At 34.2% G+C, this 27,981-nt stretch overlaps 2 protein-coding genes across 2 annotated transcripts; both read right to left on the bottom strand.

Moving 5' to 3' along the window:
* Nucleotides 1-46: 46 nt before the first annotated feature.
* LOC101740832 (UDP-N-acetylglucosamine--peptide N-acetylglucosaminyltransferase 110 kDa subunit) lies at nucleotides 47-8,618 on the bottom strand. Its single transcript, XM_012693631.4, has 7 exons — nucleotides 7,779-8,618; nucleotides 3,960-4,354; nucleotides 2,252-3,489; nucleotides 1,887-2,178; nucleotides 1,635-1,815; nucleotides 1,390-1,494; nucleotides 47-825 (listed from the first exon to the last, which is right to left on the bottom strand). Exons 1-7 carry the CDS (start codon nucleotides 7,895-7,897, stop codon nucleotides 666-668), a joined length of 2,490 nt encoding a protein of 829 aa, XP_012549085.2. The 5' UTR covers nucleotides 7,898-8,618; the 3' UTR covers nucleotides 47-665.
* Nucleotides 8,619-14,294: 5,676 nt separating this feature from the next.
* Nucleotides 14,295-25,583, bottom strand: LOC101740691 (tryptophan 5-hydroxylase 1). The gene is given in 10 exon segments (NM_001309589.1): nucleotides 14,295-14,426; nucleotides 16,146-16,362; nucleotides 16,958-17,190; nucleotides 17,303-17,429; nucleotides 18,066-18,229; nucleotides 18,988-19,105; nucleotides 19,757-19,807; nucleotides 22,450-22,615; nucleotides 24,513-24,666; nucleotides 25,314-25,583. Coding segments are annotated over 10 exon segments (1,632 nt in total).
* Between the last annotated feature and the right edge of the window lie 2,398 nt (nucleotides 25,584-27,981).

Here is a 27,981-nt window from a genome sequence, read left to right as displayed (position 1 = left end):
ATTAAAACCATAATTAAAATCATAGGTCAAAAATTAAAACACAATGTCGAATATATTTAGTTTACTAATTATTTAAGATGAACAAAAAATTAAAAATCCTTTTTTGAACGTCATTTTATTATCAGGAATAACAATAACACAATTTATGTATATATTCAACTTATTTGCATGCACGGATAGACCACAAGTAAGCACTATCCAGTCGGGTTGCGTGAGATTAAATAATTGAAACATCTATTAATATGAACCTAGATTACAACGCTAGCTGCTACTGGCAAAAGCCGCAGCGAAAACGGACGTAGCATTTAATGAAAGTGTATCCAATACCATTTATATTTTCGCGTCAAGAATCCAAATTTACAGTGACGGTTTCATTACCGCATACAAATAATGTTGTAATAGTTTTATATTGTATTTTGTATTCTATTCTATTTTTGAACTGCAGAATAATGCGATGTCACACGGATTGCTTAATTATGTTTAATTTTCGATAAATAGTTATCAATCAAGGAACCCAACCTAATATCAAGACTTTTGAAATAAAAACACCCCAATTCTTCGAAAATGAATGAGAAAATTCTAAAATTATTTTTAAATAAAAATAATGTTTATTATTTTTTTAATGACCGAATTAAATGTATCTAACAACTAATTAAAATTATAAATCACTTCGAAGAAACAGCGATGTGATCAGGCTTGTCTCCTCTTTGATATAGTTCCCACATTTTAGAGTAAAGGCTCTCCAAGCCTCTTGCATAATGCTCGCAGTCAAACAACGTGCTTTCTAAACGAGCTTTCGAAACTTTCGCACGAATATATCGCCGGCTGTGAAAGACAAAGTTTTAAATTTAGTTTCACGAACTGAATACCCGGAGTCTATTAAATATTTTGTACTTTAAAGTAATTCGAAATACACCATGTTAAACACTATGCATTGACAAAATCATATAAATAAAAGCTAGATTTTTACAAAAATATGATTGCAATTTTTTTTTTGTTTTGCTTTGATGTTTGGACGAACTCACAGCCCACCTGATGTTAAGTGGTTACTGGAGCCCATAGACATCTACAACGTAAATGCGCCACCCACTTTGAGATATAAGTTCTAAGGTCTCAAGTATAGTTACAACTGTCTCACCCTTCAAACCGAAACGCATTACTGCTTGTGGTGGTGGTACCTACCCGTGAGGACTCACAAGATGTCACAAGAGGAGGTTATTTTGTATAGAATTAAAATATCGATCTCAAGCTCTATCAAGGTTTATAGTAAGAAAGTCTATAGCTTAACCGCCACTTAAATAGCAGTATGTCTTGAAAATAGTAAGTAGTTAAAACGATGTTTTTGTTACTACTAATTTCAATTTCAGTTATCCACAAAAAAACGCTTACTATGCAGAATCAGTTCCTAATTTGATGGCTATATCTTCGTAATGCTTTCTATTTTTAGCAATGAGCTCCGTACAATGAAGTGCTGTTAGCTGGGATGCAGCAACTCTGAAATTATGAAACGTAAACAATAATAAACTTGAGGCTTACGTTACGCACCGCACTAAACAAATTTTGATTTATCATTTTATTTTGTGAAGTGAACTGCTTATGTTTATCTGAGTTTATGTTAAACATTTTACGAATACCTTGAAGCGAGCGTATCTCCGGGCAGAGTAACCACTGGAGTGCCAGTCCAGAGGATGTCCATCGTCGTTGTGTGGCCGTTGCAAAGTGGTGTATCTAAGCAGATGTCTGCTAACTGTCCACGTCTTACGTGTTCTTCTTTACAAGCAATTTTAGAGAAAATAATACGTCCTGGTGTTAAACCTAAATGTGAAATAGTTATGTAAGAATGTCCATTTGCTAGTTATTTTTACATTCTGTTTGGGAGTCTTTACCTAAATTTAGCCCATATTTCTGAATATTAGGTTCTCCAGCAGCAGGAAAACTTAACAACCACAGTACGCTATTAGGGACCAGTTTCAGAATAGTTACCCAAGATTCCATTATTCTTGGATCAATTTTGTATAGCTGATTGAAATTGCAAAAAACAACTGCATCTTCAGGTAAGCCGTACTGCTTTCTGGACGTAAAAACAATATTTTCAAAAGAAACTTCACCGGATGCAACTCTCTTACTGGAATAATTTATTGATATACCATTATCAATGACAGTACCGTTGACTAAGACCTGTAATACATATAATGGATAAATTACGATTTACGGTACCTCTAAAAACTATAAGCAAATTTTCAAAAGTTACCTTTTCTTGCTTAGGATTAATTGTCGTATCGAGTACATAATTCGGAATGTTTACTTTTCTTATAATAAATTCAATTTCTTCGAGATTTTCGAAGGATACAATTGTCTTATCACATCTTACATTAAAAACTTCATCAATATTAATAAATTCAGACGAATTAATCAGTGCTACATTTTCATGAGCTATCGAATTATTATCAATCAGTACCTTGTACTTCGTTTTTAAGTGAGGAAACATTTTTTTGTGATCACCAACAAAATAAGTATGCGGCATATATGCAAATTTTTCACTAAAATCTTCTGATAACGACAAAGGTGCGGAAACTTCATCAGTTATCATATAATCTATGTAGCCCGCTCCACTTGTCCCCGGATATCCCAACCACATAACCTGAATAGGCGCTGGTTTTAAAGCAAAAATTTCGTTTCTAGCTCCCTTTGTATAACCGTTCATGTTAATTAAGATATGGATACCATCTCTGTGGATTCTTGTAGCCGCTTCCATATTGCAAGGGATACAAGATAAATCGATAAAATTTTCAGATTCTTCAACTATTTTTCTACGGAATGTTGTACCATCATCAGCGTTGAGTGCATAACAAAAAACTTCCACTTTGGAACGATCATGGCTACCCGGAATGGACTGCATTAAATGTGAGGTTGGATGATTACCGAAATCACTGCTTACGTAACCAATTCGTAATCGACCTTCCATAACTTTGGGGTGTTGAAACGTGACAGTATTTTGCAAAAAATGAAGTTTGTCTATATACAAATTTGCATGTCGAGTGGCAATTTCTCGCCTGGCTTCATTCGTAAGTGGATATAAGATGGAATGGTGTGGATGCACAGAAGAAAGTTTATCCATTTTTAATTGTTTATTGACTATTTCTATAATATTATGCATTCGTTCGTAGTAGTCATCCCAGTTGCAAACAATTTGTAAACAGTGCGCTAAATTGCAATAAGCATCGGGAAAATCAGGTTTAAAATACAGAGCGTTTTTGTATGACTCAATAGCTTCTTTGATGTTGCCAGTATCTTTGTAAATGCTGGCTAAATTACAATGTGCATCAGAAAATGTAGGATTTATTTCAATAGCTTTTTTGAAACATGCAAGTGCTCCCGTCATGTCTTGCAGCTCTCTAAGAGTGTTACCCATATTACTGTAAGCATCTGCGAACTTAGGTTGTATACCGATAGCCTGTTTATAGTGAAATAGAGCTTGATGTAGTTTACCTGTAAAGCAAATATATTATTAATGTATCCATAAAAATTATAAATAATAAGGAATAAACAGAAAAAAACATAAGAAATAATTTATATTACTTATATTTAGCAATTAGAGCATGTTTCAAGCTTGTATGCGTGGCTACCTTTTAACCTGTCTTCTACTACAAAGCATTAATATGAATGAGCTTTAAAACTCAATTCACCGTTGTATTAATGCAAAGTGACACTTCACCTTTAGATCTCAAAGTGGCATCCATATTGTCAGCGAGCTATAATAACCGATTAAAATCAGGTAGGCTATGAGCTCAGTAGCCAATTTTTACTAATATAAATTACATAATTTACCTTATATTTCATTCGTGTTTCTACAATCGAGTATGATGATAAAAATATTTGATTCATTTAATCAATATGAAACTATGTATAACACGGGCTGCCTTCTGAGTTAAACTCAAATTAGATTCTTAAGAACATACCTTGTTGCTGTAAAAGGGATGCCAAATTGCTATGAGTTGCCGCAAAATTAGGGAACACCTCCAAGGCTTTCATGTATAAATTTGTAGCTTCATCAATTTTCCCTTGTTCCCTTTTGACGTTGCCAAGATTATTGAGTGTATCTACATGTGTGGGACATAGACTTAGTGCTTTGAAATAGCACTCCTCTGCTTCGGTCACAAGGCCCTTCTCTTTGAGTGCATTAGCTAGATTGCAGTACGCGTCCGGAAAGTCAGGCTGTAGTTCTATAGCGCGCTTGTATGTATCGATGGCTAGGTCTATGAAGCCTTGTTTGTAATAGAGACACGCTAAGTTACCGTGCACGATTCCGTTGCTTGGATTTAATTTCAGAGAATGAAGATACACTGCAAGAGCTCTGTGAATATAAAAATAAACTTATTAGCTTTTGAAAAATACATTATTTAAAAAAAAAAATTGTTATATGAGCAATTTCACGTAGTTGGTTCATCCGTATAATTTGCAAATGGTTTATTGATCTTTGGATATTTTATTATTTTTTGGTATACAAATATTACAGTGCGACATGATTAATGTTCTAGGCATAGCTGTTTCGCGAGTTATCAAATCAAAATCACGCGATGTGTACTTTTTGTGAAAACAATATAAACTTGTAGTACATTGTATACAGAGAAAGAGGTGTTTATTTGGTTACATTTAGTGAATATAAACACTATGGCTTTTAAGACATAAACAGAAAAAAAACTATAAAAGAAATCACTGACGTAGAATACTGTACATTATCCGAAATGGTCTACCATTTGCTGGATAATAGACATCGTTTAGTCTAACTGTTTCCAGAGGCAAATCAGAATGTACATATAAACAATAGTATTAAAATTTCTCGAAACTAAAAGAACTCAATTATGTACTCATTATTAATTTAAAAACCGACGATTTATTTTAATACACAAAACCGCTTAATTATGACAAAAAAATGTCAAATATACTCGTAGTAGCTCGCTGCGTTCAATTATTAGTGCTTCGCTACCCACGTGTGTACTAACAGTTATCGGTAAATTCAATATTGTTCGAAATAACGTTGTTTTACGCGTTTATCGAACGAGTAGTTAATATAGACCACGAGCTCGGGTTTATAAAAAGACGAGAGCCCTTGAAACGTTCATTGTCATTAAATATACCTATTGGATGGATAAATTACTGGACAAACTGGTTTTTGACGTTCGTAACTATACATACTTTAAGTTTTATAAGAATTACAATACCTAATATACAATATTTACTTTGTATTAGAACGTATTGTAAGTATGTATTGTATTGTACGCGTGCTACGGTACGCGTGTGAGCTTTCAATACGTTGTTGAAAAGTGAGACCTACCGATGATTGAGAGTTATACCTCATGTCTCAAGAAAAGTCGTAGCATTCTGAATGTAATTTTGAAGGCTTCGGTATCCATCAAATAAGAACATGAGATCGCTAACCCGTGTAAGCAATAAAAAACTGTTAAAGACATTTATCGATTTTACAGACTCATTAATTTTAGTTGAAATAATAAATTATATTTTTTAAATGTACAGAAAAACTTGTAGTCTAACGGATCAAGTCGCGTCACACAAAATGTCTCTTTCCGTGAGATAGAACAACCGTTGTTCTACCCTTAAAATTAAAACATTTTTTTAACTAATTAAACATTAATTTTTCAATTAATTAAACAATTTTAGATTTCGTGAAGCCGTCGCTGGCCCTAAAAACTATAAAACTTTTGAAACGTCAGAAATAATATAATGATAATTTGAAAAATGCGAGATTAAGCCGCGTAATTAATTTTCATTATGATATAATAACCACAACAAACCAAAGGAGAACAGGGGTGACTGAAAATCAGAGCTGTTCGATGTACCTACTTTGAACAGCATTAGCTTTGCCACCTTTTTTTTTCCTTTTCCCTTTTTTTCTCTTTTCTTTTATATTAGAATTTACATTCGTTTAACCTGTCATATTCTAAATCTGTCTGAAAGGAATTAAATTATACTATGATTATTTATCTATATATATATAAATGAATTGCTGTTCGTTAGTCTCGCTAAAACTCGAGAACGGCTGGGCCGAATTGGCTAATTTTGGACTTGAAATATTTGTGGAAGTCCAGAGAAGGTTTAAATTATAATATAATAATAGATAAATATGAAAAAGCTAGGATTTAAATAAAAATAACAATTTTGTTTTCCCTTTGATGTATCCCCCGCCGGACGGATTTTTTAAGTTTATTTTATACAAAAGTTTAGGTTTTTTATTTATCTATTGAGGCACTACGAAGTCTGCCGGATCAGCTAGTAATTAAATATAAAATTCATCTAAATTTCAGCAGAAATGGAGTGGTCAGAAATACCGATCCATTCCAATTTACATAGTGATAAGGCACTCTTTAATTTCATTCTATATGCTCATGCATATTTAGAATACAACGCACAGCAGTTGATTTGTGTGACTTTTGTTTTTATTCAAAATTCCCTGAGGCGCACAAGTTAAAAGCTTTCGTGCAACTTATGCTATAATTACATACGGTGTAAAAGGGTATTTAATTAAAGCGAAACTGTTAATGAAAACGAATAACCCTTTGTCCCGGCAGCCTTACCCGAAAAATGTTCAGGTTTTGATAAAGCTTTCTCTTACGTTGAGGTTAAATACAATTCAATCTATACTAATATTATAAAGAGGAAAGATTTGTTTGTTTGTTTGTTTCGAATAGGCTCCGAAACTACTGGACCGATTTGAAAAATTCTTTTTCCATTAGAAGCCGACATTGTCCCTGATGAACATAGGCTACTTTTTTAAATTTTTTTTATTTTTTTTTCTTGGTTTCATGTGTGTTTTAATGTTTCCGAAGCGAAGCGAGGGCGGGTCGCTAGTTAAGTTAATAACGTTCGTGGACGTCGAATGAGATCGACGATGATTTCATTTTATAAGATCGTTACTACGTCACCCATCTTAATATAATGACGTGGTCTGTTGACAAAATGCTTGTAATAAAACTATGAGCTATACGTTTGCTTAGTGCTTCTTTTGTCAATGAGTTTGGAGGGTCGGGGTAGCCTTCTGCTAACGATCACCGCGTGTAACTAATTATTCTCATTGTACACAGTATTAAGAACAGGCTTCGAGCGCTGTTAAGTCTCATCCAAAGTCTTATAAGGTTTGTGATTATATAAATTAATTAAGACTTATTAATTGTAAGTTTTTTTTTTTGAATCATTTCAGATTTTATACCTCTCCAATTATTTTTACAAGAAAACAAATATGTATATTTAACTAAACGCTGTTGGATTGTTAGGTTTTATTTTTATTTTGAATACGCACTGGCCAGAATCAGATTCCATATACGCTTCGACTAAATATCGTAATGATTTGACATGTTCTAGAGTTAAAAAGTTGTATTAAAAGTTTTGTTTCGTGAAAATGCAATGCAATGTAAAGGCGACAGATTGCGAATGTGCCATTTGTCAAAGGAAATTACAGAGCTGAGTAGAGCGGAAACTAAGATGTGTCTTCATTTCAGTTACAGTTGTTATGCCGTAAAAATATTATTTTATTTTAAATCTTTATGAAATCGAGTTTTTCAATAGATTTTATAAATGTAGCCAGTAACATTGAAATTAATGCAAATTTAATAAGGTAGACATATGAGTTATTAAGATCAAAAATATTTGGTTGAATTGTACTTATAAATAATTTTCTAGCGAAATGATTAAAATTTCACATATTTTTTTCCGAGAAAATTTTATTTTAAGCTTTTAGATAGTTAGGATTGTTTAAAACTCACTTTTTAATTTTATTCTTGAACCAGGTGACACAGCCGTTTGAGAATTCGGAGGCTTGAGCTGTAAGACGCGGTGGAGCGATATTGATGACGGTGTAGACGACGATGCATTGATAATCCATAACGCAGGCATGTCCTCAACGCGTGCAGGGTTTAACTGAACACTGACGGATAGACGCGGGAGACATGGCGAGCCGGTTGCGTGACGCCGCGCCCGCGCACCTCACCAATGTCCCCCGAACAACGATGCCGCCTCGACGTAAGACCCGGCCTTCGCAGCACCGACCGCTAAACGCTCAAAACGCAGTCGATCTATTACCAACTCCATACAATCCCGACATTTACCTATGCGTCACCAAATCGCCGCTCATAAAATTTCGAAACACCGCTCTGGGTTTCATCAACGTAGTTTCGATTTAAAATTAAATCAAACGCGACTCTTGATTTCTCGTTTTATTCTAGAATCGTAGAATTTTATCTACGAATCCGTTTTATTATAACGTATTGTTGTGCAAAAGACCGAATGTTATTCACGAAACGATCAGCCGCTCTCGCAAAGTATCAGCTGTTACGGGAGTTTATTTTCGCGGCGATTGTTTACATTGCGACTTTACATCGCGCCGATAAGCCGTCTCGAAGTCAACAGGGATGCGGCAAAATGCAGTAGCGAAGTCAAGCGCGGAGCAATAAAACTTTTTAAGCGATCGTAAAATGTTTACTTGTAATAAAGTGTGTACGTTAGGGATCACGGTAAATACGGTAATATTGATTTGCGGCGGGAGAAGCGAGCAGCGGCGACCGCGGCGTGCCGACGCGGCGGAATCTTGACGCGACTGCCGCCGGGCTTTCCCGCTGGAAGCTGACGCGATTTCACTCCTCCTGTCGTAGCACACTCAAAAAGTGGCAAAAACTTTTTAGCTGCAACTGGCAATGCCATGTGTATGGAATTCGTTTCGTAAACAAATAAATCGGTTAATCGACGACATTAAACTCATTTATGTACTGTTTGTACTATAAATGACCAAAAATATTAAAGTTTTATTCTTATTAATATTCAATTAGTGTTAGAGACACTTTTGTAATTGTAATATGAATTCACTTTCATTTATTCATGATTCATTGAACGAATGACAATTTGATGTATCGATTAAATATTAATCAATTCATTATTACGCAGCTACCGAAACTTTTAAATCTCATTCGGGATTATAGAGAGTTCTTTTTTTTTCGATTCAATACACACTTTTTGGAATATCGCATCATATTTATAATATAGCCGGATTCTTAACACAAAATTGAACGAATAGAGTAAATAAACTTAAAAAAAATGATCATACGAAAGTGTGACAACGAAATTTTCAATGTTATATTCTAATTTTAGCCACAACTCTCGTCGGTCACTTGCCAACTTCCATACGATTTTGACAGATACGAGACTAGTTATAATTAAATTCAAGAAGCATTGCCAAGGACCCGGCTTTTAATGCACCTATGTGACGTGGCTTACCATCCGCATACTCATAATTGGAACGATCGCTACAGCGCGTGGAAACTCAATGAAGCCGAATTCACACTATATACCTAATCGATTGCAATCAACGTCACAGCATATAGCATGCATACAAAATTTAGTTCTAAATTTAATTAACTAACAAATATACTGTTCTAGTTTTGGTCTAGTTGCAACGGAAGTGACGTAATATGTTTATTACTGTCCGCATGTTTTGTTTCAAATGCATTCCGAAGCGTGCTTTCCTATTTGGTGTTACGGTTTTCTATTTTGGCTTCTTTTGCGAGTAGATTCTAAAAAATATAACTGAGCTTAATATTTTGCAAATATTATACATTTGATAAAACATTATACTAAAAGATTCCATGAATAATTTAGATATTTATTGATCCATACAAAGTACTTAGCACCTAATATTCAGTACTTGAATTCGTGAATACTTTAATTTCTCGAAATAAAATAGTGATTTATAGTGGTTACTTCTGTACGTACTAACCTACTCATTCTAAGTCTGCGCGTACTAACCTACTCATTTCAAGATAATCGCGTTGTGAATGGAATGATTTGACAACTTTTTTTAAAATGCGACAATCTGATTTTTCTATCCATCCTTATAACTAAATAGATCGCAGACTCCACTTAGTAATACAAAACTTCACTCAATTAATCAATTAATAGAAAAAAGAAAACCAATTTATCATAACCTAGAAGGTTTTCTTCGTAAAAGGTATTCATCGATATTTGAATCTAAACACGTAATAATATATTAGACTAGAGCTTCGTATGATTTTACCGATATTCCAGTTTTGTCGCCTTGGACACCGTCCAAGTTTAGATCGATATTTTAAAAGTGATTTTTGCAGTTTTATTCTTGATTGTTTCCACTGTGATCACGAGTAATGCGTCTCTATGATTTCGAAAGGTTTTTTTTGTTATTGTCCGTGTAGGCAGACGTGCATACGCCTGATGGTGAGTGGTTACCGTCGCCCGTGGACTTCAGTAATGCCATGGGCAGAGCCAAGCCGCTGCCTACCGTTAAGTACTCTCCACAAGCCTTGTTTGAAGAAGGATATGTCATAGCGCTCGGGAAACACCATGGAGGGAATGTATTAGTATCTGTGTATATTTGTTCGATTACTGTGTTAATCGCCCGTCTTATTGCGATAAAATTATATACGGCACAGGGTTTCTCATTATGAATTTATTAAAAACAGTTTATCTTTATATAGGAACATTAGGTATCAATATCATTAAGAAATTAATCACATATGTAACTATATTTATTAAGTACATTGTATGTGTGACGCTTCATCATCTTCCCTCGCTACTAATAATATTGTTAAGACGATTAATAGGCGTGTACTAAACTTTGCAATTAAAAATTGTTCAAAACAAGTTTTAATTTTAACTGAAAACAAAGACGCGTAGTCTTTAATGAAATTTGTTTATTATAACAAGAGCATTGGTAGATCCTAATTATTCAATATTTTTAATCCATAATATTTATATCATAATTTCAATTTATTCGTTTAGCTAAGTATAGCAACCCACGGCTTATTAAAAAAATAAAATTCTAAATGTGATAAATGTTATAAGTTCTTAATAAGTAAAATAAATTAATACAATTAAATGTAACCCTTTACGCGAACCAATACGTCTTTAAATTAAAGAACAATGAATTCTAAAACAGTTTCTTACATAGGCTATAACAGCGATAGTAAAACTTTTCTATTAAAGACGAATAATATTATCGATTAACGACTCTGAAAATGATTATAATAGTAGCAATTCAGTTAAATCCGCTATTTATAAAATGTTTACTATTCCAATAATCCTCGATACAATTATAGGTAATATCATGAGTGTAGGTTATTTCACTGGTGGTAGGACCTCTTGGGAGTCCGCACGGGTAGGTACCACCACCCCGCCTATTTCCGCCGTGAAGCAGTAATGCGTTTCGGTTCGAAGGGTGGGGCAGCCGTTGTAACTATACTGAGATCTTAGAACTTATATCTCGAGGTGGGTGGCGCATTTACGTTGTAGATGTCTATCAGCTCCAGTAACCACTTAACACCAGGTGGGCTGTGAGCTCGTCCATCTCATCATCTAAGCAATAAAAAAAAACGGTTCATAGACACTTAAAACCACTGAATTGATACGTTACTTCTATTTTAGCTACGGACAACTAATAGTTTATGGGCAAATCTTAAACTTTGAATGTGCTTTTCGATTACGATCTTATTACCTTTACGATTTTTATTATGGATCTTAGATGGGTTAGCCCTTCGCTTATGTAATGATTAACACACTTCCTTAAATTAGGTGGAAAATTGTAACATTAAAACCACTGTCAACCCACACTGCAAGACGGAGATTGTGTACCTTCTACGCGGAGTTTTACTGTAAAGGCTCAACTGAAACTTAATCAACAACAACCAATAATAATATTATATTTATTGAGTACATAATATACTTATATTGTAATTTTGTTTACCTATCAATTAGTTTTAATGGTTCAAAAGTTAATAAGCTAACTAATTTTATGAAACGTATTTTTTTTTTGTATTCTTAGTATGAAATGTGAAAAAGAACGTATTGGAAAAGTATGAATTTGAGTAATCAAATAATAAATTATAATTTTCATTCTTAATTCATTCTTTAAGTATCGTGGTTACCATACGATCGAAAATTACTTATAAAAATTAATTTTATTGGCGTAATTACTAGTGATAGAGGGTATTCTTGTGAGTCTCCACGGGTAGGTACACTGACCATTGCTGCCGTGAAACTGTAATGCGTTTCGGTTTAAAAAGTGGGGCAGCCGTTGTACTCTAAAAACTGAGTCCTTAAAAATCATATCTCAAAGTGGGTGACGCGCTGTTTGGGCTGTAGATGTCTAAGGGCTCCGTAACCCCTTAAAAAAATAAAAAAATAAAAATGGAACAGATAGCCCTAACCGATAGTATAAAAACAAAAATTTTTTATAATACTGTGTTAAAGCATACTGTGTGTGCTAATTTCGCCTAATTCTGCCGTGAACCACTCATGGGTGTTACAATAAGATGGAGACTTCAACCAAAAATCTCAGAGTGGATTGGTGGCATTCCGATAATATCTATTGGGTATCGAGTGGACCTTGAGATTTTTATTTTGTATTTTGATCTTTCGGGAATTAACAATTTCGATTGTAGGTAAAATATATTTCAAGAAAGTTCACCATTCATCATAATATTATTCTTTTTTATTTTATTTTTCGTTCACTGAACTTAGTTCAAGGCAACGAAATATAGTTTAACGAAATGCTCGTATAACTTCTTTTCTTGATCCGCTAGGTAGGGTTGGCAATATTCCCGTTCTTTTTTTACTCTAGATGTTGTAATTGGATTTACCATTTTATGAACGGTTGCGTTTTTTTCTTTCTTTGCCAGACTTCGGTGCCCCACTTACGTATGGCTGAAGGTTGACAAATCGGCATAGGGATAAATGGAAGGCTAAGTTTATAAATGTATACTAATATTATAAAGTTGAAGAGTTTGTTTGTTTGAACGCGCTAATCTCAGGAACTACTGGTCCGATTTGAAAAAAATGTTCAGTGTTAGATAGCCTATTTATTGAGGAAGGCTATAGGGTATATAAAATCACGCTAAGACCAATACAAGCGGAGCACCAATAAGGAATGTTTCAAAATCGGGTTTTGAGAGTTTCCGCTGCATGCGCTGTAGAAACGGTTAAAGTTTCGCTAAAATAATATATGACACAATTGTTCCCCTTTAAAAGATCTAAAAAAAGTCCGCGACAGCATATGTCTATATGTTAAGGTTGGTTCACTAAAACGTTTTTATGCTAACCAAATTTGGTCTAAAATAAAGCATTATTTGTGAACTATTCCACGCGGACGAAGTCGCGGGCAAAAGCTAGTAAATTAATAAACCTCTTTCATATGTAGGGCAGTAGTAATGGGGCTACATTCCTATAACCAGACGTACGATCCTCTAAAATAGCTAGATATTTCGTCTAAATCAGTGACTTTTTGGCTCTTATTGTATTTTTAAAGGATACCGGGGTACAAAGTACGTGCTTCACGTGTCTTTTCATCGGTGCCGATAGTGAGTTCCGTTGGAAGTATTATCTTCACAGCGGAAATAGAATCGAAATGCATTCGTGTGGAATCGCGTGCACAAAACGATTTCACAGTTGACATGGACTACTGATCTTCGTTGAAGTCAGAGTTCTTTTGTATTATTTTGTGGAAATGTACTAAATATATTCGCGTATTGTTCGATCGTTGGTAATTTTGCAATTCATTTGTTTTACTTTCCTTTTGTTTCTGGTCAAAGTTCGTATTTCTGTGTAGTAAGAATGTCACAAAGGCCTCGTTGGAAATGAAGTGATTAGTTTGAAAACAGTTGTTTTTGAAAGTAAATAAATAAATAAATAATGTATTTATTATAAGTACCATATACATATTTATTAGGTACTAACATATCGTTCGACAGCCATTTAATACCATTGTCGATTTTTGTCCGAGAGTGTTGTTACATCTGAGAGTAATAGGAAGAATAAAAACAAACGAATTTCGATGCTGAAACTTTAATAACAATAAATGGTATCTAACAATAATACTGTATATGATATTTATTACAGATTTTTACTCATTTTTAAACGTATACATCGATAGTTAACTCTTATCATATTCAAGAACATACACTACATCACATAACACGATATACTAGCGATAAATAGTTTACTACACATTAATTTTTTTTCTGTAGTACTTTTAATCTACTTTATTTTCTAAATTATTGAAAACACAGCATTTTTATTTAAATACAAAGTATATAGGATATTAGCAATAATTAATTCCATAACGTCATATCGTAACATTTTGCTGCAAACTAAAATCTACTTTAATACTAAACACAATACGAACTAATTGATTTTGCTCCACTACTTCTGACAATCTATAGAAGCGATACACGTCAAAACGTTTCATGAGCGTAATTTCGATATTAGTTTTTAGTTGGTTTTTCTTCGTCGGTTTTAAGAGTTTCTTCGGTTTTCTCTAGCCTTGCTGGCGAAGTACCGCGTTCAGAATTAGGAGTGCTCGCTCCAGACGTGCTCTGTGGACTCCGATCGTGAACCTAATAGAATTGTTGTTCTATGAATCACGATAGTTAAAAATAGAACGGCCGTTTCGTCGCAGTTTAGTTCATTAGAATTTTTAAACTTCTCGTGCAACCGTTTTGAGAGATAAACTGTTGTGAAATTGTGATTAAAGTATATTATGGGTATGCAGCTATACGTTCCGACCTGAATAATCGGGTAGATATTTTTCTATTGTATTTGTAACTTTGAACTCATGCCCCATGGCTACTTAACAAGAACAGAGCAATAAGGTCACCTGCTCTTCTACGGGAATCAAGAATATTTGATACAAAAAAAACTCCATTAGAGTAATATAAAAAAACAAATTACATTTTAATGAAAAAATACCAAATAATTACTTTTTACTTTACGCTTTGTACTTTAGGGTTTCAAAAAATAAAAATAACATAAAGCCCTATAAAGTTGTGGCAACAATGTCAAAAATCTCGGATTCATTCCTAAATATCCGCCTTGGTAGAACGAATTACATGTTAACGGATGTATTATTCCTCATGTAGAAAATGTTTTCTAGCATTTTATTAACCTCCCCACATACCGCCTACGCTATAAATATCCTTTGTATTTCTCCTAAATGTCATAGCGCAATTACTTGTCTGATAAGTTCAATGCGGTGTATAAGTTTGTTTGTAAATGTAAACAATTTCTCTCCGGCCTTACTATTTGCGTTTGTATGACAACAACTATATACTGCGAGCAAATATGTATATAGTATACAATGACATGTATAATAACACATACTTCATTTTTTTTAATAACTCAATTTAGTTTTCAGACTATGATTTGTTTATTTATTGGCCTATTTTTTAATGCGCCGTTAAATCATTTTCACACCCACTGGAACACGATTTTTGTGATCCATTTAAACGATTTCGCAGCGAAAAATACGATGAAACATGTAGATTGTTTGGTCAAATGATCAAAGACTCGCACAATGTCATAACATACACAAAAATCGTACGCGCTCATAATATAAAAAATAATAATATTTATGTGAATTTAAAATGTTATGTGGCAAGCTCAATGCGTTTTATAAAGCTTATCAAAAGAGGCTCACTTGCTTTTACTGCTGTACTAATACTAAGATTCTCATGCGTGAGTGCCCAATCCAATAGCACGTATTTACGTCATCAACGAACCAATATAATTTTATACGCAAATTAATAACAATGTAACATACATGCTCACGCCGGTTCAGTATGTAATTCTTCTTAAATTGTAATACATAATTGAAATAGAACGGTTGCCAATTCGAATGGCGAATTATTTTAGCTTTGTGCTTCGTGTGTTATGTCGGGCTAATATTATTATTTCTCGATCATTCCTTACACGCCGGTATATATTTTATAAATATTACATCTACAAGTCTGTAGCAAAGCCGGTACGATATTAGGTAAGTGCCAGTTTCCGACACGCTTTGTTGCTTCGTGTGACGTTCTCCTACTGAAGATTTGTATTTATTTTTAGGGATAAATTCTGAGATTCGGCTACCAACAGACACGACAACAACAAATTATATGTAGATTACGTTCCAAAACTCAATGTCAACTTTTTAATTGGAGTTCGGAAAAAGGCGGTTAATGTGTCTGGTGTATGTATTATACTACAGAATACGTCAAAACATAGAGTAATAATTGCTGCATACGTCTATAATGGATAAGATGCCGAAAAACATCAAATTTTTGAGGAAAGCTTACCTGAAGACCAGTATGAAGCATATTAGCAATCGACTCTACATCTAATGTCGAATCCTGAGCTGATATTTTCTTTATAGCCGAAGACACAATGCACAAATCTCCTCGTAACTCAGAGACCAGAGCAGTAATCTTCTGTGCATTACTCAGTACCTCGACGCTTTGAGTGTATGGATTGTATCTGACTCCAAAAGGGCGTTGTATGCTTTCAGCAAATGCTCTGAAACAATTTAAATCGACGCTTATAGTGTTATCATTCCTCTTATATTTTTGTGTTTTACGCAGAGCGTCTCAAGATTAGTATTATTATAAAGTTTTTACTAAGGATTTTTTTATTGATTGTCCTTTAAGGTAGACGAGCATACGGTCCACCTGATGATGAGCGGTTGCCGATGCTACGGGCTTCGCCACGCCACTCCATACAGAAAATGTGAAATTTTCACGAATATACTACGGAATCGTGAATGTAAAAATATTACCCGACCTGAATTCCGTATTCGTTCATGTAACTCGTAATGACGCGAAATATACAATAGTACAGTATAGTCTAAGAAATGTTAGGATAAGCTAAATTATTGTTTCGATTTGGAAATGGTATATTAATTATTTAAAAAACGCAAACATAAAAAATCAATGACAATGAATGTAATCCATCTGTCATATTCTGCTATTCTTTGCGAATGAATGACGAAATATTCGAAATAACGTATAAATAAGTGTAATGTTTCAAGTCGCTTATGAAAATTGGTATTCTGTTTGTACAGTCTCGTATTAATAGCGAGGTGCTCAATAATAATCTTTATTATATTACTGACCTCATTTTCTCCTTCGCCTCTTCAAAGGAATCGGTATAATAATAAGCGTTTTGGTATGAAGTGATGATGCATTCTTCATGTACAGTAATATCGGGGTCGAAACGCTTTATTTTTTCCGGCGTAGTGAGGGCATGTTGGAGTTCAGCCACAGACGAAAGCAGTCCAGCTCCGTAAACGCAAAAAGAGCCATCCGGTTGACGACACAAGCCAAATTCAACCGTGAAGAAATACAACTACAAAAATACAAGACATTATTTTAATTTTCATTACGAATATAGTAAAATAATTTCGTTTAAATTTTATACGTCACCATTGAACTTTTAAAATATGCAGGCTAATACGTACGGTAGCCAATTTATCTATGTCTGCATCAGACGCGCCGAGAGACGCCAAGCCGAGTTCTTGAGAGAATTGCGCGAAACTTGGATTAGCTAGCAGCGGCATGTGCCCGAGAAGTTCATGGCAGCAATCGCTGTGAAGATTAAATTATGTCTAGAATTTATATGGACCCTTCGGTTCAGGGAGTAAGAGCTTACAAAACTGATGGACAAACAAACATAGATAAAATAATGTTTACAAAAACATGAATGTATTACATTATGGTACTTCGTTCGGTTTTCACGCGAGATTATTGGAATGAACGGCTTACTGTCGCGTTTATTATTGTCAATATACTATTTCTGACGTTCCGAATACTTTAAAGTTTTGGAAGTCACGGACAATGACTATTAAATTTTAATTTTAAAGAATCTACTAATTGTGATTAACGAAACTAGATCGATTGCATTTTTTTTTTTATTGCTTGGATAGGTGTACGAGCTCACAGCCCACCTGTTGTTAAGTGGTTACTGGAGTCCACAGACATCTACAACGTAAATGCGCCACCCACCTTGAGATATAAGTTCTAAGGTCACAGTATAGTTACAACGACTGCCCCACCCTTCAAGCCGTAACGCATTAATGCTTCATGGTAGGAATAGGCGGGGAGGTGGTACCTACCCGTGCGGACTCACAAGAGGACCTATCACCAGTAAAAATTTAATGCTGTTAGTGTGGGGCTTTCGAACAGTTTTTGAATTAGAGCTAATAGAATTACTTTGAAACTCACGGTTCCGGAGTGTAGAAAGGATCAGACGAGTGACGAATGTATTGGGTGCAGTGGAAAACACGGAAAGCAAGACCCGATAAAAAGTCCCTCGGCGAGAGATAGCCGGCAACAGGGCGCAATTGAAAGCCAGTTTTTCGTTTCAAGAATGAACTCACATCTTCTAGCTGAAATATTTAATATAAATTACACAATTTCACGTGCAAGCATTTCGCTACCTAAAAACATTGGCTACGAGCCAAAGGTTGGGTAAGAACTACGTATTTTTATTAGTACTGGCTATGTTACAATGTTGGTGTTCATTAAAATAGCATCTGTACCTCTGTACTCCCACAGAGTAACAATATTTTTTTTCGCACGAGATAATTAGGAAGATAGCTTACGGTAGAGCTGCCAGAATCGCTTTTATCTTCGCCGTTAATTAATTCATATGAATAGAATGCAGGAATCCATATATATAAAAATGAATTGCTGTTCGTTAGTCTCACTAAAACTCGAGAACGGCTGGACCGATTTGGCTAATTTTGGTCTTGAATTATTTGTAGAAGTCCAGAGAAGGTTTAAAAGGTAGATAAATATGAAAATTCCTTTTGTTTGTTTTAAGTTTATTTTATACAAATGTTTAGGTCTTTTATTTATCGATTGAGGCACTACGAAGTCTGCCGGATCAGCTAGTTTAAAATAAAAAAGACTTTAAGATTTCTCACTCTTAAGGGTATTTTATTTTGTTACCTACTGTAAAAGTCAGTTCAATACTACAGTGAAAGTTTTGGATAGCTTTAAATATTATGGACGTTAAATATAAGCATTTGTTTGTTTTTTGTACGACAGTATAAAATAAATACAGAGGTGAAAGATTAATGTTTTGAGTTTTCAGAACAATGCGTAGAGTACAAGTTTCGAGATGATGTTACAAAGTTATCACCTGAGGCAAGTTGTCCTCCCTGTAGCCGCAGTACTTGACAAGTTGGGGCCAGTTCTCTAAGTACTCAGGACAAGCGTGTTTCTGGTAAAGTTTGTGAAGCTCACGGAACACAATTCCCCTGGAAGGTCAGTTAAGTTTACAAACTAATAATGATCTCGTACACGCGAAATGAGTTTCCGAGAGCTCTCCGACACGGGTAATTGATATTGATCGATAAACGTTTCACAACAAGTGACTTTTTACCTTGCATCTCGACTGTACTGGCTACATAGCATCTCAAAAATATAATAAGTCAAATATTAAAAAAAAAACCTTTTTCATATTGTATTAATTAATGTTGCGAATTCAAAGTGTATAGCAAATTGAGCTTCCTGTTGAGATTCTAAAAATATGATTCAAAATTTCAATATGCTTGTAATGATCAGAAATTAAAGTATGTATCCTTCTACACACCTACTTTAATATGATTTTATTTTTTTATTTTTACATCCATTATCGTGTTTACAAAAACACATAATTAACATTGTATTGACAGTCAAACCTTAACAAAATTAATTTAAGCTAACCGGTCCCTACCAACGCCCAGTAGTTACTGAATATGAATGTAATAACAGAGTCTAATACGTTTTGTCGCGGAGCAAAAGTCTTTATCGTTGGGAGAGAGCTTTTGTTCGGTAAATTCGCCGTCGGCAAATCTTTTCATGTTCAAAACGTCGCTTGTGCCAGCAAATTGTGTTAGCTGTTTTGCGCCAATTGAATATAAACTTACCATGTTTTGATTTCTGTTTCAGTATACTGCACCTTCGGGATCGGATGGCCACTGTAAGATAAATTGTTTCAATTTAATTGCTTCAATCTAATTTTCTGATTGTCGAGTTCACATTATTTACCTTTCATCGTATACATAATTAAAATACTGTGAAATATACCAAAAAGTATAAATTGATAGTAGGAGCCATAAGTTAGTAAATTTGAATTCGCCTCAACTTAAAAGAAGTAAAATATTTTAAAACGATTTCACTGTAACTTGATTTTTTTTTCGTATGTTCATTATAATGAAAAAAGATAGAGTGATTTCAATTTTGGTTCTATTATATTGAGGCTTAAACGTTATTAGGTCTTGTGTTTTGTCACTTAAGGCCCATGATTAATTAATTTATTTAATAAATAAGTTACAACAAAATACATTGTTATGGAATTTAGGAACTTATCAGATTTCATTTACAAGTGGAAAAAGTCAGTCTGTAAATCGAAGGAAATTTTGAGGAGAAGCGTAAGGTTTCACCGTAAGAACCACACTTCCTTACAAGTCTTTCATTGTTTATCAATTAAGAATTATCAAATAACAATAATAGCTTAAAATCATAATGAAAATTGACTAATCGATAACATGACTTATCGATAACAGAATAGGTCTAGTAATTGCCTGAAGAATTAATGATTGAAGTTGAAGTAGGTCAACTTAGACATTGAAAGCAGCTTTATCATTATTTCTTTCCTTCGAATACCAATTAATAATGTATACACTCATGACTCTAATCGATGCACGCATCGATACTCAATCGTTAAGTTCAGGCAAGTGAGCTATGAGGTCATTAACGCTTAATCCATTTTGAGCTGAACTATAGCTATAGCACTATGTAAAAAGGTTTTACTTTCAATAAGGCCAAGTTTTTGTTTTAGCTAGGTTCTATAGAAGCAATTGACGGTGCACCTAATGTAAAGAGATTTCCATCTTTGAGGCAGAAAATCGAAATCTATGTTCCATGCTGCTACGCGGTACACATTCGGGACAACAGCTTCTGTTTTTGGGTCAACAACAAAATCAGTTTACGGCTATTGTTTTGACAATTCGTTTGAATTAAGTTTTTGCAAAATATGAAACCTTACGTTCCAAATACAATACATTTATATATACAATGATTAACAACATTTCGAACAAGCCCGTAGGGTTGTTACCTGTATGTTTATTTACAAGTAATGTATTAGAACCTTCGAGCTATTGCGAATTTTCCATTGTAGCCTCAATGGCAGTTAGGAAGCCAAATAAAGGTTGTCAATTATTCCGATATTGGGCCAAGTGACCAATTTAATTGAAGCTTTGGCCTCGTTTGTTAGCAATCGATAATTATAGGTGCGTTTCCTGTTGTTCTGGTCGAGCATGCTTTTAATGATTGGTTGACACACTATTGTTTTTAGGAGTATTAGGTTACATTTCTATTGCAATAATATTTTTTCGCAAACAATCATGCTAGAATTTTGTTTTGTTAAAGGTGCCTAAATATAATGAAACAAAATTGACTATTTTTACGGTTTCGATGTTCAAATGATTCAAATCAAAAGAAAACAGTTTATAGTAGCTTCTTTATAGGACACGCAATGCACTAAATGATGCCAAGTACCGATCAGCATTACAATTCGGTAATGATTATAAAATCATTATTACAAAAAAGCACCTACTCGATTGAAAAACTTACGGTATAAATTTGATTTTTAATATAAAGTTCAGATATTCAAATAACCTATGAATTTCTATGGAAGCACCTATTACTGAGACTCCGAAAAGCTGTGGCAAATAATTCTGAAAGAACTGCGTAATTTTTATGTCAAATTTGTGTAAAATGGTCTGTTCGAATTTTCCCTCAGTGATATTTTACATCAAAAGAAACGTTTCATTATAGAAACCTTACAAACTTATTAAGCGCTGCTGGCAGATTTTCCTCGTAAAACAAAAACAAAAATTATTGTTATTGACCAAAAAAGCTTCACTGTAATTTTATGAAATACGTTAAACAATAAAATGAAATTATACCAAAAAGTACTTCATCGTTTCTTTTATTAAAGCATGTAAATGAAAGAATCGAAAATGTGTGATCGAATTGAAGTTTCTTAATTCGAACAAAAAAGTGTTAAGTCGCTTTGGTAACCGTAGAGCACACTTGTGGCGAGTTCTTCATTAAATAGACCATATAGAACCAGAAACACCTATATTTCAACCTATATGAAAGCACAAGTAGAATCACATTCTATTTTTAAAAATAATTTAATGGTCTTTCATAATATTATGTTAGCGAGCATCTATACGTGTATCTATGCTTCTTCATGAGATTTTTGTATTTGAAAAACTAACAGTACCTTTTTCAACAACTAAATAACAGTAACCAGATGAGACTTAGATCAGTTCAATACAATAGAAAAGACGGTTTGAATTAGAGCTGACGACTAACGTAGCGGGGAGTAAAATTTACTATGAGCAGGTTTGTAAAATCTGTATCAAAGATTAGTTTAACATGATACTGGCCACATTGGAACATGCTACATGACATTAAAATGATACAATCCTGTCGCCTTCTGAATGTACTCCTAATTTAATTTTATCTGAAGGTATTAATCTAAATTCTATACAAATATTACTGAATACTACGTGGTTTTTCAGAACGTTATCAGAAACATCATACTCACTACTTATAGTTATTGGCGATTGCCGCAAACTGTTCACGGCGTTTCCTATATATCGGGTCTTTGAAGCCAGGGTGATCGGCGTCCAGTTCCGAACCATACATGAGGACGTTTTGGGCGCGGTCCAAGTCAGATATCTTTCGTGGAAACCAGGGCATCTCACCGAAATCTAAAATTAACAAAATTGCCAATAAAATATACAGATTGCATTTTTGTCTCCTTCATTCCTTTCTTCAATATTTACGGTTACATTCAAGCAACTAATAATGTCCATTATTAATTGAGATTAAAAATAGTGTTTGGTATTATGGAGCATTTATATTTGAAGGTATTAAATTTAACGAAAGTAAATGATATAAAGTCTATTCAAACTTTACAAATAGAAGTAACAAAAAGTCTGGGTAAAATCACAAGATTAACTGATCTCGAACGAAAATTCCGTCTACTATGGAACCAGAACATCAAAAAAAAAATTCTTTATATACTTCCAAAAAAATTGTATACAGTATACATCCAAATCAAGTGAAATGGGAATCAAACCCAGAATTCGCGGTGCAACAGTCCCTAACGCCCTGACGTTAACTACAATACCACCAATTCAGCTAATTTTCAATTCACAATAATTTACATTTATCTAATAATAATAAACCGTAGGTAGTGTTGTCAAAAACAAATAAAAAAAAAATCAAAATCTTTATCTTAGGAACCAGTCCATATTATGTGTAAATATGTAAAATCGTTGAAATATTTTAAAGATGATATTGATTATCTATATCTAAATCTATATGTACCTAACTAAAATAAAATAATTCAAAAAACAAATGAAATTATCTAACTTAAAAGAGAATCTCGGGGTTTGATTGCATTAAAGCTTCTGTAAACGTCCCGGGGCGGTCAAAGTAAAGTAAATTCTTTTATTTCACAAAGTTGTCTCGTTACAAAGTCAACGACGTTTTAAATTTGCCGAGTTTGAACAAGATATTAAAAAAGGAAAATTTTAAAAGTGAAATTAAAAGTTTTAACGATATTGTGGACTCATGGTGTCGTTTTAAAGAACGCTTTTAAGTTTTCTTCTTTACAACAAAGTGCTGAAATTTGCAGGTCATCACGAAATTTCCGTTGATAGTATATTACACAAAGAAACTGTTATAATATATAGAATATAGGAAAGCATTTTTACGAAACTGTTAGGGGATCCGCAAAAATGAACACTGCTTTTTTTAAATTTAGTATTCCAAGGTTTATCCCTGAGATCATAATTTGAAAATCGTCAATAATAGTAATATTACTATTACCTTAAAATACAGCTTTCCTTTCGACACCTTTAACAAATATCTAGGGAAACAGAATCATTATAACTCAGCTGTGACTATCGCAAGCTGTACAAAAATATTATCATGAATTGAACGCAGACCTCGTCTTGACAATTACCAACATAACGAAGGAGAAGCCAAATCGATCAAGTTAAATCTCATTTGTCATATGTATGTATCTATGTGATAGCTACTAGAATTTCAAAAGCACCAATTTAAGTCAAATTATTGCAACCTTCCATTGAATTGGGGAAATTACTGCAACAATCCGGGATGGAATCGAATAAGTATTGTATTGTACCTACTGTATTGTGGTATCCATTAGTTCAGATTAACAAAATAAGATTACTATATACAGATTCGTAAACCACCTTAAAAATTTTTTTATTTTATAAATATTATTGACCTAATTTTACAAACTCTGGCGTGTTAATAGAACAAATTGGCACAAAATAGAAATAAGAACAAATCTCCAATTCTTTAGTAGATATTTTAAAAATACTTTAGCAGCATCTAAAGTAATTTATCGAATGAATAATACTGTGTAGGTACAACAATAATCTATAGAAGTACTAAACAGTCTCCAAGAATATCGGTATCCATCATGCCACAGACAGATATTGATTGAGAGAGCTATTCGACCAGATGTACAGATAAAATAGTCGTTATCCTCAGCCATAAACGAACGATCAAGGAGAAAGAATATAGACGTCTGCCTTAAAGCACATTCGACTTAGATAAGCTCAGGCTCACCGAAGCTTGCCGCAGCAGACATAGGCGTTGGAGGAGGAAACTCATCACCAGTCTGCGGTGGTACAACCTCAAAGTCTTGGACTTCTCGTTTTAGCATCCTCTTCAGTTGCTCCATTCTTTGGGGATCACACTCCACGTCCACGAGGATGTCGGCCTAAACGAAAAATAAAACACGAATAACAAAAATGCACCCAAATAATTATTTGTAAAATAACAAACTTATTTAAAAAAACAGGTAGTAGTCATGTCGTCTTTCGCATTAAAAGTGTACAATTTCCAAAAATATTCGAAATTGAGTTAAACGAAATCATTTGGTATCACCAGTATTTTTCTCATAAATACTGTCAAAAGAGCGTAGTTTAGTTTTTGTTTTTTTTTTGTTTACCTATGTTTTGACTACTATAACAAAATGAATACATAATTTTATCTTACTTTAAAAGACAGATACCGTAACTGGTAAAAAATAAAAAATAAATGTTGCAAAGATGATTAATATTAAAAATATCACATGTTTTGAACCTTTAAAACACTCTCCTGTAACATTAGTAAGTTTTGAGATTATACAGTTTTAATGCGAGAAGACGATATTGTGAGTCCGCATTAGTATGTATCATCCCCTATCTTTTCGGCAATAACGGTAACTCAATTAAGACTTCGTATACGATGTTAGGTGAGGTGAGTTACGGTAAGTAATTAATTCAACGCAAGATGTGCCCATCTCGTCTAAGCATTTCGTGAAACTACAAAAAACATAATCAAATCGCTTTAGCATATAGATAGATAGCATAAGATATAACTTACAGATGAAACTTCAGTCATAGATTTTCTGGATTCAATGTGGAGAACGTTAATACCCAAGTCTTGGAAAACGGATAAGGCCCGAACTAGTCCGCCAACTTGGTTTTTCAATGTAAACATCACCGAAATACGTTCGCTTTCTGCTTGAGCCTGGACTCTTGCTGCATGAAGCTCTCCGAGCTTAGGATGGTGTGGAGATTCATTCTTTACTTGCCAATCAGAACCGTTTCTATAGAGCCAAAGACCTAGAAGACCTTTTCCCGAACCACTCATTGCGTCCAAATTTCTAAAGTTAGTAAGTTACCCCGAAATGTTCAATTTTTTCTAAAACTGAGTTATAAACTGATTGAGACTATTAAAATTTTAAGACCTATATAGGGGCAAATACTTAGTTCAAGGGTAGTTCTGTTGCAATGCCTGGAACATACTGTGCTTTTATCCGTCGCCTGTCCGCTTTATAAAGAGAAGAGGCGCGGGAGATTGTCGGAGGGTGGGTATATTTGATTGGCTGAATCAAGTGTTCGGAGTAACTTGGAAACGTTCTCTTTTCACACCGTAAAGCCGAGACTACACTGTTTATTTTTAAACAATAAAGTTAATTCATTGAAAATCGTCTGATTTTCGATGCTGGATTGTAAAATGTCAACGTGACTTAATAAAATTTTCGGGCTTCATTATATTTTATACTTACTTATTTTATTAGGTCAAGAGCATGCCCAAAACAGGCATGAAATTTGGTACAAAAGCGTTGTATGTCATTATAATGTGATATAATTACATCCCATCGTTTTGTTTTCTGTCGCATAAGTTTCAGAGTAGCCAGCATTGAGCATGACCAATGTCGGTAGAAGCACTTGTGTAGTCGCAGACCTACGTGGGTGGATCCATCCTCCGACCACCGGCTGACGGGTGTTAAGCGATCTAGTCACTGTATTTATTACCATTGTTTAGCAGAAAGAGCATCCCCTATCATTCATTATCTTGAGAGCGTTATTTATGGACATACTACAACTACGTTAGCGATACTTGAAACTTTCCTTTATTGTAAACGTGCGTTTTAGGCAATAGGGGTCTTGCATTAATTTGAAAAAAGACATTGAGTATTTCAGAATATATTTTTTTCGTACTATAAGGAACTGGTTGGAACTGGTTAGAACTGGTTAGACTGGTTAGAGCTTTAAGGAACTGGAATTTACTGGTGGTAGGACCTCCTGTGAGTCCGCGCGGGTAGGTACCACCGCCCTGCCTATTTCTGCCGTGAAGCAGTAATGCGTTTCGGTTTGAAGGGTGGGGCAGCCGTTGTAACTATATGAGATCTTAGAACTTATATCTCAAGGTCGGTGGCGCATTTACATTGTAGATGTCCATGGGCTCCAGTAACCACTTAATGCCAGGTGGGCTGTGAGCTCGTCCACCGATCTAAGCAATAAAAAATAAAAACTTTAATAATTGACATCGGCTTTAAAATGTTAGCTTCGTTTACTCAGATATAACCCTCATGCTATGAACTAGGCATGACTCTCACAAAGGTCGGCGTCCCAAACTATCTCACGCGTCATTCACGCCTCGTTACGCTGGATTTAATATGAATACAGACCACATGTATGAACATCATTAACTTCGACCTTGCCCATTAAAACGGTTTCCTTTTTTCCAAGATAGCAAAACTGCTTACGAGAAAAGTCACGTTCAGTTTATATTAACGTTTTAATTTAGAATTAAAAGAGACATTAAAAGCGTGCTCGATCAATATTTTTGTAGTTTATCGTCATATTGTTGGCGATTAACTGTACCGTTCAATCTACGTTTACGTAGATATTCCCCTTCGACGCTTTTAATTTGATTTCCTGTGAGACTTCCCGGCGTTTTCGTCGATACTCGAGTTTTTATCCGATGCGTCCTAATTTTAAACGTACAGATTATAAATCTCTCTGCTTTTTTTCCACCTTATCCCACTAGGTGGGGTCGGCAGAGCTAATTTTTCTGTTCCATTCTCTTCTATCCGTCATCTCAACACTCACTCCTCTCTCTCTCATATCGTCATTCAGACACTCCTTCCATGTCTTCTTCGGTCGACCTCTTCCCCCTCTACCTTGCACTACCATTTCCATACATTACAGATACCTTTTTTGTACCGAAAATCAATACATGCATTTTAGGTTGTTTTTACTATTACTACAACTACATTAAAAATTAATCAAAATATGACATTGAAAATTTCAAAATTTTCGAAACCTTTCATGGTTTTAATTTGATTTTATTATATTTGGTTTTAATGATGTCTTCTGTGAGGTGTAACTATCTGCAATTATTTCTCTGAGCCACACTGTCTTTGGGAATTTTATTCTGTTGATACAGAGAGATTCACGTTACAGAGTTACTCACCGTGGGATTGACGGTAATAAACTATGTTAATGTAATAATATTTTTGGTCAATTTTAATGTATGTTACCAATAATCTAGCATTTTCATAATAACGGCTGAATCAGTGAGCTCCCTAGTTTGCACCCCGACTGCTTGACTGAGGAACCTAAGTTCGATTTCCACATCAGGAAAATGTACGTGTGTCGAATAGCCTACTTTCTTAGTAGATTCATATCTATTAACATACATATATTCATTAACATATTATATAAGTATTATATCAGTCCCTAATTATCATAGTACTGGA

This window comes from Bombyx mori, chromosome 1 (genome assembly GCF_030269925.1).
Source record: "Bombyx mori chromosome 1, ASM3026992v2".
Classification (NCBI taxonomy): Eukaryota; Metazoa; Arthropoda; class Insecta; order Lepidoptera; family Bombycidae; genus Bombyx; species Bombyx mori.
This window is presented reverse-complemented; position numbering and strand designations above follow the sequence as displayed.

Bases quoted from the DNA above. Each gene is read 5' to 3' on its own strand.
- LOC101740832 (XM_012693631.4), bottom strand. From the start codon at position 7,897: ATGGATTATCAATGCATCGTCGTCTACACCGTCATCAATATCGCTCCA. The intron at 1,816-1,886 runs GTAAAGACTCCC...TTTCACATTTAG, and splicing joins GAAATATGGGCTAAATTTAG to GTTTAACACCAGGACGTATT. The intron at 1,495-1,634 runs GTATTCGTAAAA...TCATAATTTCAG, and splicing joins GGAGATACGCTCGCTTCAAG to AGTTGCTGCATCCCAGCTAA.